At 45.1% G+C, this 16,272-nt stretch overlaps 1 protein-coding gene across 1 annotated transcript in view; it reads right to left on the bottom strand.

The window, feature by feature from the left end:
- Window positions 1-16,272, bottom strand: part of PPTC7 (protein phosphatase targeting COQ7) — an 81,829-nt gene that overhangs the window by 16,228 nt on the left and 49,329 nt on the right. The window contains exons 2-3 of the mRNA XM_063964400.1: window positions 12,414-12,593; window positions 7,288-7,486 (exon numbers count right to left, since the gene is read on the bottom strand). Coding sequence (XP_063820470.1) covers window positions 7,288-7,486; window positions 12,414-12,593 — 379 coding nt within the window. The remainder of the gene's footprint in view (window positions 1-7,287; window positions 7,487-12,413; window positions 12,594-16,272) is intronic.

The raw sequence follows: 16,272 nt of genomic DNA, 5'->3' as shown, positions 1-16,272 counted from the left end.
TTAAAAATAAAATTGGCCTCAAATTACATGAAAATCAGCATATTTTATGCACCCAATTTAAATTTCAGCAAAAAATAATTGTTTATTTTTGAAAGATCACTACTACTTTTTCTGCATTTTCCATTTAATTAATTTGTAATTAAATTAATTTGCTCTTTAATATTATTTAACCTTTTTATTAAAAAAATAACTCCCAAATCAGCCATTTAACACCTTTCCAGACTGTCCAGTACTTTCTTTATGCCCACTAATAGCTTTCTACATGATTCTGCTATCAATGGTTCCAGGACTAGATAGGTCAAATGGTTCTTATCTGCCGATTCTGTTTCAGAATAGTTTCCCCACTTTTTTTTATGCACTTCTCCCGGGTTGCATTTTGTAGAAACTTTGCACACTCTAGCCGAGACTACAGCAAATAGGAATTTCTAATTGGATCTTGCATTTCCCGGGTATGAAAATTTGTGCAAAGTCTGCACGTTTCATGAAACAAACTTGCATTCGAAGACAAACACCTAACTGGAACAAACACTTAGTTTGGAAACAGTACAACAACAAACTGCATGTGTACCAGGGATAAGACAACTTATATAAACACATAGCAGGTCAAGATCATTGTAATGTATACTAAGTCTCCTTGGGGGATTAAAAAAAAAAATAAGAATTTACTTACCGATAATTCTATTTCTCGGAGTCCGTAGTGGATGCTGGGGTTCCTGAAAGGACCATGGGGAATAGCGGCTCCGCAGGAGACAGGGCACAAAAGTAAAGCTTTCCGATCAGGTGGTGTGCACAGGCTCCTCCCCCTATGACCCTCCTCCAAGCCAGTTAGGTACTGTGCCCGGACGAGCGAACACAATAAGGGAGGAATTTTGAATCCCGGGTAAGACTCATACCAGCCACACCAATCACACCGTACAACTTGTGATCAAAACCAGTTAACAGTATGATAACAGAGGAGCCTCTGAAAGATGGCTTCTTAACAATAACCCGAATTAGTTAACAATAACTATGTACAATTATTGCAGATAATCCGCACTTGGGATGGGCGCCCAGCATCCACTACGGACTCCGAGAAATAGAATTATCGGTAAGTAAATTCTTATTTTCTCTATCGTCCTAGTGGATGCTGGGGTTCCTGAAAGGACCATGGGGATTATACCAAAGCTCCCAAACGGGCGGGAGAGTGCGGATGACTCTGCAGCACCGAATGAGAGAACTCCAGGTCCTCCTTAGCCAGAGTATCAAATTTGTAAAATTTTACAAACGTGTTCTCCCCTGACCACGTAGCTGCTCGGCAAAGTTGTAATGCCGAGACCCCTCGGGCAGCCGCCCAAGATGAGCCCACCTTCCTTGTGGAGTGGGCCTTTACAGATTTAGGCTGTGGCAGGCCTGCCACAGAATGTGCAAGTTGGATTGTGCTACAGATCCAACGAGCAATCGTCTGCTTAGACGCAGGAGCACCCATCTTGTTGGGTGCATACAATATAAACAACGAGTCAGATTTTCTGACTCCAGCTGTCCTTGCAATATATATTTTTAATGCTCTGACAACGTCCAGTAACTTGGAGTCCTCCAAGTCACTTGTAGCCGCAGGCACTACAATAGGCTGGTTCAGATGAAATGCTGACACCACCTTAGGGAGAAAATGCGGACGAGTCCGCAGTTCTGCCCTGTCCGAATGGAAAATCAGATATGGGCTTTTGTAAGATAAAGCTGCCAGTTCTGACACTCTCCTGGCCGAAGCCAGGGCTAGTAACATGGTCACTTTCCATGTGAGATATTTTAAATCCACCTTTTTTAGTGGTTCAAACCAATGAGATTTTAGAAATTCCAAAACCACATTGAGATCCCACGGTGCCACTGGAGGCACCACAGGAGGCTGTATATGCAGCACTCCCTTAACAAAAGTCTGGACTTCAGGAACTGAAGCCAATTCTTTTTGAAAAAAAATCGACAGGGCCGAAATTTGAACCTTAATAGATCCCAATTTGAGACCCATAGACAATCCTGATTGCAGGAAATGTAGGAATCGACCCAGTTGAAATTCCTCCGTCGGAGCACTCCGATCCTCGTACCACGCAACATATCTTCGCCAAATGCGGTGATAGTGTTGCACGGTTACTTCCTTCCTTGCTTTAATCAAAGTAGGAATGACTTCTTCCGGCATGCCTTTTTCCTTTAGGATCCGGCGTTCAACCGCCATGCCGTCAAACGCAGCCGCGGTAAGTCTTGAAACAGACAGGGACCCTGCTGAAGCAAGTCCCTCCTTAGAGGTAGAGGCCACGGATCTTCCGTGATCATCTCTTGAAGTTCCGGGTACCAAGTCCTTCTTGGCCAATCCGGAACCACTAGTATGGTTCTTACGCCTCTTTGCCGTATAATTCTCAATACTTTTGGTATGAGAGGCAGAGGAGGAAACACATACACCGACTGGTACACCCAAGGCGTTACCAGCGCGTCCACAGCTATTGCCTGCGGATCTCTTGACCTGGCGCAATACCTGTCCAGTTTTTTGTTGAGGCGAGACGCCATCATGTCCACCATTGGTCTTTCCCAACGGGTTACCAGCATGTGGAAGACTTCCGGATGAAGTCCCCACTCTCCCGGGTGAAGGTCGTGTCTGCTGAGGAAGTCTGCTTCCCAGTTGTCCACTCCCGGGATGAACACTGCTGACAGTGCTATCACATGATTCTCTGCCCAGCGAAGAATCCTTGCAGCTTCTGCCATTGCACTCCTGCTTCTTGTGCCGCCCTGTCTGTTCACATGGGCGACTGCCGTGATGTTGTCTGACTGGATCAACACCGGTTTTCCTTGAAGCAGAGGTTCTGCCTGGCTTAGAGCATTGTAGATCGCTCTTAGTTCCAGAATGTTTATGTGAAGAGACGTTTCCAGGCTCGTCCACACTCCCTGGAAGTTTCTTCCTTGTGTGACTGCTCCCCAGCCTCTCAGGCTGGCGTCCGTGGTCACCAGGATCCAATCCTGTATGCCGAATCTGCGGCCCTCCAATAGATGAGCACTCTGCAACCACCACAGAAGAGATACCCTTGTCCTTGGAGACAGGGTTATCCGCTGGTGCATCTGAAGATGCGACCCTGACCATTTGTCTAACAGATCCCTCTGGAAAATTCGTGCATGGAATCTGCCGAATGGAATTGCTTCGTAAGAAGCCACCATTTTTCCCAGGACTCTTGTGCATTGATGTACAGACACCTTTCCTGGTTTTAGGAGGTTCCTGACAAGCTCGGACAACTCCTTGGCTTTTTCCTCCGGGAGAAAAACCTTTTTCTGAACCGTGTCCAGAATCATCCCTAGGAACAGCAGACGAGTTGTCGGCATTAACTGGGATTTTGGAATATTCAGAATCCAGCCGTGCTGTTTTAGCACTTCTTGAGACAGTGCCAATCCCCTCTCTAGCTGTTCTCTGGACCTTGCCCTTATTAGGAGATCGTCCAAGTATGGGATAATTAATACGCCTTTTCTTCGAAGAAGAATCATCATCTCGGCCATTACCTTTGTAAAGACCCGAGGTGCCGTGGACAATCCGAACGGCAGCGTCTGAAACGGATAGTGACAGTTTTGTACAACGAACCTGAGGTACCCCTGGTGTGAGGGGTAAATTGGAACGTGGAGGTACGCATCCTTGATGTCCAAGGACACCATAAAGTCCCCTTCTTCCAGGTTCGCTATCACTGCTCTGAGTGACTCCATTTTGAACTTGAACTTCTTTATGTACAGGTTCAAGGACTTCAGATTTAGAATAGGTCTTACCGAGCCGTCCGGCTTCGGTACCACAAATAGAGTGGAATAATACCCCTTTCCCTGTTGTAGAAGAGGTACCTTGACTATCACCTGCTGAGAGTACAGCTTGTGAATGGCTTCCAAAACCGTCTCCCTTTCGGAGGGGGACGTTGGTAAAGCAGACTTCAGGAAACGGCGAGGCGGATCTGTCTCTAGTTCCAACCTGTACCCCTGAGATATTATCTGCAGGATCCAGGGATCTACCTGCGAGTGAGCCCACTGCGCGCTGAAATGCTTGAGACGACCGCCCCCCGCCCCCGAGTCCGCTTGAGAAGCCCCAGCGTCATGCTGAGGCTTTTGTAGAAGCGGGGGAGGGCTTCTGTTCCTGGGAAGGAGCTGCCTGTTGGTGTCTCTTCCCCCTTCCTCTGCCTCGTGGCAGATATGAATATCCCTTTGCTCTCTTGTTTTTAAAGGAACGAACGGACTGCGGTTGAAAAGTCGGTGTCTTTTTCTGTTGGGGAGTAGCTTGAGGTAAAAAGGTGGATTTCCCGGCTGTAGCCGTGGCCACCAAATCTGATAGACCGACTCCAAATAACTCCTCCCCTTTATACGGCAAAACTTCCATATGCCGTTTTGAGTCCGCATCGCCTGACCACTGTCGCGTCCATAAACTTCTTCTGGCCGAAATGGACATAGCACTTACCCGTGATGCCAGTGTGCAGATATCCCTCTGTGCATCACGCATATAAAGAAATGCATCCTTTATTTGCTCTAAAGACAGTAAAACATTGTCCCTATCCAGGGTATCAATATTTTCAATCAGGGACTCTGACCAAACTACTCCAGCACTGCACATCCAGGCTGACGCTATAGCTGGTCGTAGTATAACACCTGTATGTGTGTATATACTTTTTTGGATATTTTCCATCCTCCTATCTGTTGGATCTTTAAGTGCGGCCGTCTCAGGAGAGGGTAACGCCACTTGTTTAGATAAGCGTGTGAGCGCCTTATCCACCCTAGGAGGTGTTTCCCAGCGCGCCCTAACCTCTGACGGGAAAGGGTATAAAGCTAATAACTTCTTTGAAATTAGCATCTTTTTATCGGGGGCAACCCACGCTTCATCACATACATCATTTAGTTCTTCTGATTCAGGAAAAACTATAGGTAGTTTTTTCACACCCCACATAATACCCTGTTTAGTGGTACCAGTAGTATCAGCTAAATGTAACGCCTCCTTCATTGCCAAAATCATATAACGTGTGGCCCTACTGGAAAATACGGTTGATTCGTCACCGTCGCCACTGGAATCAGTGCCTGTGTCTGGGTCTGTGTCGACCGACTGAGGCAAAGGGCGTTTTACAGCCCCTGACGGTGTTTGAGGCGCCTGGACAGGCACTAACTGATTGTCCGGCCGTCTCATGTCGACAAACGACTGCTTTAGCGTGTTGACACTATCCCGTAATTCCATAAATAAAGGCATCCATTCTGGTGTCGACCCCCTAGGAGGTGACATCCCCATATTTGGCAATTGCTCCGCCTCCACACCAATATCGTCCTCATACATGTCGACACACACGTACCGACACACAGCAGACACACAGGGAATGCTCTTAACGAAGACAGGACCCCACTAGCCCTTTGGGGAGACAGAGGGAGAGTTTGCCAGCACACACCAAAAGCGCTATATATGACAGGGATAGCCTTATAATAAGTGCTCCCTGTATAGCTGCTTTTATAATATAATTTTTGCCACTATTTTGCCCCCCCTCTCTTGTTTTACCCTGTTTCTGTAGTGCAGTGCAGGGGAGAGACCTGGGAGCCGTCCTGACCAGCGGAGCTGTGTAAGGAAAATGGCGCTGTGTGCTGAGGAGATAGGTCCCGCCCCTTTTCCGGCGGGCTCGTCTCCCGCTCTTTAGTGTATTCTGGCAGGGGTTAAATATCTCCATATAGCCCCGGAGGCTATATGTGAGGTATTTTTTAGCCAAATAGGTTTTCATTTGCCTCCCAGGGCGCTCCCCTCCCAGCGCCCTGCACCCTCAGTGACTGCCGTGTGAAGTGTGCTGAGAGGAAAATGGCGCACAGCTGCAGTGCTGTGCGCTACCTTTAGAAGACTGAGGAGTCTTCTGCCGCCGATTCTGGACCTCTTCATGTTTCAGCATCTGCAAGGGGGCCGGCGGCGAGGCTCCGGTGACCATCCAGGCTGTACCTGTGATCGTCCCTCTGGAGCTGATGTCCAGTAGCCAAGAAGCCAATCCATCCTGCACGCAGGTGAGTTCACTTCTTCTCCCCTAAGTCCCTCGTTGCAGTGATCCTGTTGCCAGCAGGACTCACTGTAAAATAAAAAACCTAAGCTAAACTTTCTCTAAGCAGCTCTTTAGGAGAGCCACCTAGATTGCACCCTTCTCGGCCGGGCACAAAAATCTAACTGGCTTGGAGGAGGGTCATAGGGGGAGGAGCCAGTGCACACCACCTGATCGGAAAGCTTTACTTTTGTGCCCTGTCTCCTGCGGAGCCGCTATTCCCCATGGTCCTTTCAGGAACCCCAGCATCCACTAGGACGATAGAGAAAAGTAATTGCAGTGCCTGTATATTAAGATACATGAAGGCGTTGCCTCTATGGGGTCAATTGAATGCGATTTGAATAGCGCCGGAAGAAGCTCCCTATTCAATTCAGTGCGATATTATGCTGGAGTTGAGGATTTCTTCTCGCATCCCTCCGGGGGTGCGAGCAGAAATCAAACTCATGGCGCGATGCTGTTTTCTGCCCTTAACGCAGCAGAAACAGCACCACGCCGGCACTTAAGTCAGAGAACACCGGTTCTCACGACTAAACACCATGTTTAAGGCGCAAGAACCAGCATTCTCCAACAAAACATTACGCTGAATTGAATAGCTCTGTGAACTCCTTCCTGGCGCTATTCACGCTGAATTCAATCTACCCCTATATTAAGATATATATACAGGAATACCACCTCCTCATATTATGATTTACCTATATAAAGACATATAGGGGGACATGTCCATCATGACATATGGTGGGAGGGAGGTCCCTGTGCAGTATGACACATGAAGGGGGTGGTTTGATCCATGTGTATTATGACACATGGGAGGAAGGGTTTTTTCTGCATATTATGACACAACTAACATGCACAGTGAGCAGCTGCTATAATAGTGAACATGTCCACTATAGCTAGTAACCTATTGAGCACTATATAGGGGCAGATGTATTAATCTGGAGACGGCATAAGGAAGTGATAAACCAGTGATAAGTGCAAGGTGATAAACACACCAGCCAATCAGCTCCAATATGTAAATTAACAGTTAGGAGCCGATTGGCTGGTGCATTTATCACCTTGCACTTATCACTGGTTTATCACTTCCTTATGCCGTCTCCAGGTTAATACATCTGCCCCATCTATGCTCTCTATTCCCATGCCTACTCTTGGGAATACCGATTATAATTTTTCACTTAACCTTACAAACATTGCTGTATGGCTTTACAGTTACCCAATACTGAGTGTGCACTCACAATTCATCGGAGATACGTACCTATCACTAAGAACTACACCTTCAGCTTCAGGAGGCGCGATTGACAACTGGAATGGAGTGTTGAAGTAATGTTGCTGTTCGTCTGATCGATGCACAACTTCTCCTGCCCTTACCACAAGAAAACCAGAATCTCCTAGATTTGCTGTGTGTAAACGATGACTTGTCCTATCCAGAACGACTAAGCAGGCCGTGCTGCTTCCTTAAAAACCAAAAACAACATTAGTACCACAGAGTCTAAAACAAGGTCTGCAAGTTCTACTTTCAAAATGGTTTTAAAACTCCTCAACTTTGGTTAAGATTATTAAACGATACTGCTATACTGTCAATACCTGCAACTACATCTTTGTACAGCACAGATAATAGTGAGCATGTTTTACATGGTCATTTAAAGATAATGAAAATACATAAGTGCTTACATGTTACTTTAAATGGGATGTGCATGCACTAAAACTAAACAAGAACTTTATCGCAATATTTTATTTCCCCAACTTGTCACCATTCCTTCACCATAAACTGAAGCTTAAAAACAAAACAAAAAACATAAAAACAGATATCACTATTTAATTTAACCCTCTACTTCACACAAAGTCCAGCTAACGTCTGTTGTTGCATTAAAGCAAAATGGGAAACCAAGTAGTCCCATGAGTGGCGCAAGACTAAAATATACAGGGTGAACACTTTCAACCAATCAATGAACTTTATTTGTGCATCTCAATGTGGGTTACCATGGGTGAAAGCATGGTCACTGCAACATCCACCTGCATTCTCAGTGTTATGATATGGAGTAAGTGTGGAAGAATATTATATGGGCATCAAATATCGAACACAAGCTATAGTGTACAGCCAATCCTTATCAGTAGGTACTGGAAGCATTGGGCAAGATAGAAAAGGGTCAAGGCAGTTCTTTTTCCAAGGTTTATGGCTGGGTACTTATACTCTGAGGATGTCACAGTCTATAGAACTGGCCAGCAATTCTGGAATATGTGCCACTGTGGAACGCTTTAGCTGCATGGCATCACTTAAGCAGACTCCCAGCTGGCAGTGGGAACTAAAGCTGGGTCACTGTGAGAAATCTGGAACCCAAGGACATTGCCAAATGCTGGGTTTCCTCCTTTGCTGTGCTTTGTCAGTCCCTTACTGCAGATGTTTGTTATTGGATCTTTGTCTTTAGTTTTGTCTTCAGCAAGGGAAATGCATGCTTAGCCATGGTGAGAACAGGCGACTGACTCACCCATTGCAGAAAGTTAAAGTTTTTAGATTTAAAACTCTTGGGTTGCCTTCACAGTTTGATTTTGGTCCTTGACCGTGCGTACTGTGATGTGCCATCCAATCAACTTTGCTAAAATCTGACAGACAGTACATTCCTTCCTATACACTTCTGTCACATCAACACTAGTGTCATTGGAAGCCATGCATGCCCATGCCATGTATGACACTCCTGCCACTGTGTTTTACAGATGATGTGATATGCTTCAGACCATGAGTCATTCCAAGTCTCCTCTATATTTTTTTTCATCCCATCATTCCGGTACAGGTTGAGCTTAGTATCATCAGTGCAAAGAATGTTGTTCCAGTACTGGGCTGGCTTCATCTGGGGTTTGTTTGGGGGTTATTTATTGGCAAACTCTAATTGAGCCTTTCTATTCTTGAGGATTCTGAAAGATTTGTGCCTTGTGGCGAGTCCTCTGTGTCTGCTCTTGTGAAGTATTTTCTTTATGATAGATTATTCTACCAGGCAAATGTTCTTCACTTGGCTGGATGTTGTGAAGGGGTTTTGTTGGAAAGGATGCTGTGATCATCACCCACTGCTGTCTTCCACGGACGTCCCGCCTTTTGTGCTCCCCAGCTCACCAGTGCATTCCCTTTTTCTCAGAAAATACCAAACTGCTGATTTAGCCACTCCTAAGGTTCCCGGTATCTCTCCGATGGATTTTGTTTTGCAGACTGTTACACTTGTGTTGAGAACTCCTGTGACAGCACGTTGTGTACTCACAGCAACAACTTCCAAATGCAAATGCCACACCTGGAATCAATGCCAGACATTTTGCCTGCTTAAATGATAAAGAAATAATGAAGGATTCGCCCAGACCTGTCTGAGGCAACATTCTAATTACTTTTGGTCCCTTGAAAGAGATGGGGTTACATATTAAACAGCTGTAATTCCTAAACCCTCCCTCCAATTTGTGTGTCGTAAACAGCTGAAATAAAAATTTACAGCAAATTTATATGGACCAGTGTGTAATACATATTATGTACTGACAGAATATAATCACTAAAAAAAAAAAAAACGTAGTATAATTTACAGGATTGTATAACTTTCTGGCATTTCCTTACCTTATGTACATTCTATAAAATTTAAAAAGTCCCCTAAAGATCATAAGTCTAATATGAGAAATGAGAAGTTAGAAGCACTAGCGAGAGCAACCCCCTCTGGCGATCCCTGCCTGAGACCACAGCGCATAAACTTAGTGCTGATGCGCTGCGTCTCCCTATCTAACTCTAGTGTGCATGGGCGAGACCTGCCACTGACTGTTCATATCGGCGTGCTATCTTTTAGATAGCAGTGCCGATACAGATAGGGGCGGATAGCGCCCGTCATACATGGGTATAATATGCCTGTGCTCTTTGCTCCCATGTTCATCATACTCACTCTCTGGGTATGATGTTCCGTAGTACTGATATTCCAATCTAAAAAGTCACTTTTGCAGAATAAACTAAAGAAAGTGGCTTCACATATTGGTGACATTTGTTACAAAGTTTCAATGTTAAGCATTGGCATAACAAATGAGCTGGGCACAGCAATGAAATATATTATAAAGTAGTTGTGAAATAAGTAAGATCAAGAGATAATGTTGCTAATGCTGTGAAAATATTACAGAGAAATGGCTTACATTGGATGACCTTCCCACTGTTTAGCTTTACGGACCTTCACTGTTTGGTGACATATCAGTTCAAAACAAATTGTAGAATAGAAAACAATGTATGTTTCTACAGCTGCTAAGTAGGACCATTCAAGGTTCTCTGACCAGCATTATTTCATGTTTGCAGGAAATTCTTTTCATCATAATTCACTTAAAATAATAAGCCCATTACAAATATGGGGGTGGGGGGGGGGGGGGTGTGGGGGGGTGGTGGTGGTGTGTGATTCAATTAGTACTGCGGGGATGTAGCGCGCCCCAAGCGATCTAATTACTCCCGTGGTAAACCCATGACCAGCCCTAAACACAATTTTGCTTGCACCCTTCCATGTTAACTACAACCTCGGGGCTAGTCGCAGCCTTACCCCGGCACTTGACCTAGGAGATACACCATACAATGACTAAGCCCTGGGCATTAGTCACAGTAAGCTGCATCTCCCGTGCAAGGTTCGATGGAGTCAATTGAATAGCACTAGGCGTTTAACTTACATCACCATGGTTCAAATTGAATCACCCCCATGGAGTGAAACCAAATAAAGTTATTACCAATCCCATTAAGAGCACATGGAAATGTGTGGTCACTGCTCTAAAGGTAACACGCCAATCCTGCATGCCTAACAAATTACATTTTAACTAAAATCTCACCTATTTCACTACCTCTAGTCTTAATACAACCATATGCTGCAAAAGAAATTTAGCGGAATTCCAGCACAAAGTTGTAATCCGAAATACAATATTATGTGCAGCAGGTCTACAACATACTGCAACGTATAATTTTTTCCAGGTACCCCAAAAGGTACGCATAATTTGTGGGTTTGAGGGGCCCTTATCTGACAGATTGGACCACTACACTATGTGGCGATTGTCTTTTGTTTCCTGATATCTAGGTGGTGTGGAACTACTGGAAAGGAGTTTTGATAGGCCTTGATACAAGTTACTATCGGGTACGCAATAATTTGTCTGCGTGTCTTAGCACACCGTTTAATAACTTACTACACCATAAGGCGCTTGTTCTTCCCCTCTACTTACCCCAAAAGGGTGTTCACTTTCGACACCACATTAAAGTAAAAACAAAACAAAAAAAACCCTGAATAGGATATGCTTTACGCTAAATATGGATCATAGTCACTGGCCCCTATTCTCCCAATAAAAAAAAAACCTCACTCATCTCATGTTCTGTGTTATTAATATGAGCTCCTATACTTGGAAAGCCATAAAAAAAAAAAAAAAAAAAAAAAAAAAAAAAAAGTCTTCTTGTGCTTCAGCAGAACATGCTGCTCCTGTTTGACCTTTACATTTAGATTAAGATAAACATATGCTCCATCAAAAGTAATACACGTGTCCTGGCATATAACCTTCAGCATGCCCTTGATGTGTCTTGACAACAGGAGACAGGATTTAGAGAAAATACTGGAAGTGCTAAACCTTTAAGAATAAAATACTGTACATATTACAGGTGCTTTGGTTTATAATTGACATTAATGGGGATATTCAATTGTTCGAAAAGTCAGTTGGGTGTCTCTTTTTTCCTATCTAATAGGCAGGAAAAAACAGACACCCAACCGACTTTTCAAACAATTGAATTCCACCCTAAGGTTGCTGTTCTAGTGCTCTTCACATTCGTGTGTGGAATCCATAGACGCAGACATTATAATACCCTGTACAAAACGCTAAACTGTCGATTCAATTGTGGCGCGCGCCACCTACTGGCCGTCTATAGTAATGGGTGTCTACTGAAACTTCAATTGTTTCTCGGATAGACAGCCATTAGCCACAGCAGTCACATTTCGTCTTGCAGCCTCAGGAGGTGCAAGAAAAAAAAATGTTATAAAGTCTGTAATTTGGACGCCCAAACCCAGACTTTAGACACCCATTCAAGCTCTTTAGACAGGTTTAGCCACTTTGCATGACTAAACACTGAACTGTCAGGCACCTTAACTGGTAATGGGTGTCTGATCGGAGCAACAATTGAATAGCTCCAACAGATGCCCATTGCTATAGACGCCCATCAGGGGGCGCAGGAAATAACTGAGTCAGTCCATAACAGATCTAAAAGAATATTGCATGTAACTAACCACACATTTTACTAACTAAATAAAGCTTTAATAGAAACATTGGACAACATACTTAAAAGTTAATGACAGTGTGGAAAGAAAACATGTACAAATCGTTCAGTGAGTACTCCTACCTAGAGATCACTCCTCTTACCTAGTAAAGGTACTTTGTTCTGAAGAAGTTCACAGTAACTTGAGGTGAGGATCCCAACAGGGTTGGTTGGCATAAACCGTCCTTCTTTAACCAAACGCTCACAAGTACGCATAAGAGTCTCTGAAAACTGAGAAGGGTCAACTCCATAGTCTCTCCATCCACCCACTCCATCAGCCACACCTAAAAGTAAAAATAAAAATGCAGTGCTATTTTGATTGGAATTGGAAACCTAGTATACATTTATCACAAAGCATGCCTGTTAAGCCCCGTACACACGGTAGGTGTGTGCTGAGCGAGGGGGCGGCCGCTCAATTCACCCAGGGGTGAAATAAGCGATGTGCTAGATTGTGCCTGCCAGGCCAATCTAGTACCGGCGACAGCGACGCGCAGGGCATCAATCTAGTCAGATTGCCTACAATTTAAGCAAGGATCTCTCCGTGCATACCCCCCTTAACACTATAGCATAATAAATACAAACCAAGCAAGAAAATAGACACATACGGAATTGTAAATGCAAAAAAAAAAAAAATTAAATTCCCATGATGTATCCATTTACCTAATGTTGGAACCTGTATACTACAAATGTGTCAGTCACAATAATAAATTTAGAAATTCTTCTTTATATACAACTGTATAGACAGTCATGTCATGGGACATGCACCTCACAAAATAGGATTTTAATTACCTAACGATAAATCCATTTCTCGTAGTCCGTAGAGGATACTGGGATCCATTTAGTACAATTGGGTATAGACGGGTCCACTAGGAGCCATGGGCACTAAGAATTTAATAGTGTGGACTGGCTCCTCCCTCTATGCCCCTCCTACCAGACTTAGCCTAGGAAACTGTTCCCGAGGAGACGGACATACTTTGAAAGAAGGATAGATAAAGATAGTGGCGAGATTCCGAACCAGCACACACACAACAAGAGGAAAGCCAAGCTAACCAAAACTTGAAACAGGAACAGCAATGGCTTAACCAACATTACTTAACCAAGTAACATTGCAGGAAGAACAAAGCACCGGGTGGGCGCCCAGTATCCTACGGACAATGAGAAAAGGATTTACTGGTAGGTAATTAAAATCCTATTTTCTCTTACGTCCTAGAGGATACTGGGGTCCATTTAGTATCATGGGGATTTACCAAAGCTCCTAAACCGGGTGGGAGAGTGCTGAGGTTCCCGTAGAACTGATTGACCAAACTGAAGGTCCTCAGAGGCCAAAGTATCGAACTTGTAGAACTTTGCAAACATGTTCGAACCCGACTAAGTAGCTGCTTGGCAGAGCTGTAAAGCCGAGACACCCTGGGCAGTCTCCCAGGAAGAACCCACCGACATACTAGAGTGGGCCTGTACAGATTTTGGACACCACAAACCTGCCGTGGAATAAGCATGCTGAATAGTAAGCCTGATCCAGTGTGCAATGGTCTGCTATAAAGCAGAACACCCAATTTTATTAGGATCACAAAGAACAAAGGGCGAGTCAGATTTTCTGTGACGAGCTGTTCGCTTTACATACACCTTCAAAGCCCTCACAACATCCAAAGACTTTGAAGTAGCAGAGCAGTCGGCGACAACCGGAACCACAATAGGTTGGTTGATGTGAAATGCGGACACCACTTTAGGAAGAAATTGCTGACGAGTTCTGAGTTCAGCTCTGTCATTGTGGAAAATTAAATAGGGACTTTTGCGAGATAAAGCCCCCAGCTCCGACACACGTTTTGGTGAAGCCAAGGCAAACAGTGTGACGGTCTTCCACGTAAGATATTTTACGTCCACCTCCTGTAACGGTTCAAACCGGTCCGATTGGAAGAACTGCAGCACCACATTGAGATCCCAAGGTGCCATGGGAGGCACAAAGGGAGGTTGGATGTGCAGAACACCTTTCAAGAACATCTGGACCTCAGGGAGAGAAGCCAATTGTTTTTGAAAGAAAATGGACAAGGAAATCTGGATTTTATGGAGCCCAGACACAGGCCCACATCCACGCCTGCCTGCAGAAAAAGCAGGAAACGTCCCAGATGAAATTCCACTGCAGAATACTTTCTGCTCTCACACAGAGATGTATTTCTTCCAAATACGATTGTAATGCTTAGACGTTATCAGACTATGATCCAAGCCAGGAAGGGGGTAACCTTGTGAGGGATCCCTCTCCTAGCTAAAATCAGACGTTCAACTTCCATGCCGTCAAACGTAGCCGTGGCAAGTCCTGAAAGACGAACGGGCTCTATTGCAGAAGATCCTCGCAAAGAGGTAGAGGCCACGGATCTTCGAGTAGCATCTCCAGAAGGTCCGCGTACCAGGCCCTTATTGGCCAGTCTGGAGCAATGAATATTGCTTGAACCTTTTCCCTTTTTATTCTTTTGAGAATTCTGGGTATCAGAGGAAGGTGAGGAAACACGTACACCATCTGATAAACCCATGGAGTCGTCAAGGCGTCAACTGCCACTGCCTGTGGGTCTCTCGAACTGGAACAATACCGCTTGAGCTTCTTGTTGAGAAGAGAGGCCATCATTTCGATCTGTGGATGGTGCAGGTCGTGTCTGCTGAGGAAGTCTGCTTCCCAGTTGTCTACTCCCGAAATGAAGACCGCTGACTACGCCACAGCGTTTTTTTCTGCCCAGAGGAGAATTCTTGACACCTCTGACATTGCTGCTCTGCTTTACGTTCCTCCCTGTCAGTTTATGTATGTCACTGCCGTCACATTGTCCGACTGAACCTGAATGGCCCGATCTTGAAGATGTGAGGCCTGCAGAAGGGCGTTGTATATGGCCCAGAGTCCAGAATGTTGATAGGAAGGACGACTCCCTGACTTGACAGTCTTCCTTGAAACTGCAGTGACTGCTCTCCAACCTTTGAGGCTTGCGTCTGTGGTTAACAGAATCCAGTTCTGAATGCCGAACCTCCGACCCTCGACGAGGTGAGAAGTCTGTAGCCACCACAGAAGGGAGATCCTGGCTTTTGGCGACAGACAGATCCTCTGGTGCATATTAAGATGTGATCCGGACCATTTGTCCAACAGACTGAGCTGGAAGGGTCTTGCGTGAAACCTTCCGTATTGCAGAGCCTCGTTTGAGGCCACCATTTTCCCCAGAAGGCGAATGCACAGATGCACTGACACCCCGGTTGGCTTCAGGACATCCCGAACCATCGACTGGATTACCAATGCCTTCTCCAATGGAAGGAACACTTTCTGCGACTCAGTGTCCAGTATCATTCCCAGGAATGGGAGCCTCCTTGTTGGCTCTAGGTGAGACTTTGAAAGGTTCAGAAACCACCCGTGATCCTGGAGGAGTTTGGTTGAGAGACCAATGTTGTCCAGCAACCTTTCCCTGGACAGTGCTTTTATCAGGAAATCGTCCAGGTATGGAATTATGTTCACTCCCTGTTTGCGGAGTAGAAACAACATTTCTGCCATCACCTTGGTGAACACCCTTGGTGCCGTGGAGAAACCAAATGGCAGGGCCTGGAACTGGTAGTGACGGTCCTGCAATGCAAACCGTAGATAAGCCTGATGAGGGGGCCAGATCGGAATGTGAAGGTACACATCCTTGATAACCTGAGACACTAGGAATTCCCCCTCCTCCAGACCTGAGATTACCACTCTCAGAGACTCCATCTTGAATTTGAAAACTCGTAAGTACGGGTTCAAAGACTTGAGGTTCAGAATCAGTCTTACCAAACCGTCCGGTTTCGGTATTACGAAGAAGTTGGAGTAGTAACCCTTGTTGAGCAGATGAGGTGGAACTGGAACAATGACCTGAGTCTGTACCAGTCTTTGAATGGCATGCTGTAAAGTAATACTTGCCTTTTGTGAAACTGGCAAGCCTGATTTGAAGAATCTGTGAGGTGGGAGCTTTT

This window comes from Pseudophryne corroboree, chromosome 1 (genome assembly GCF_028390025.1).
Source record: "Pseudophryne corroboree isolate aPseCor3 chromosome 1, aPseCor3.hap2, whole genome shotgun sequence".
In the NCBI taxonomy this organism is placed as follows: domain Eukaryota; kingdom Metazoa; phylum Chordata; class Amphibia; order Anura; family Myobatrachidae; genus Pseudophryne; species Pseudophryne corroboree.
The sequence above is the reverse complement of the archived record's forward strand: the minus strand, read 5'-3'. Positions and strand labels throughout refer to the sequence as shown.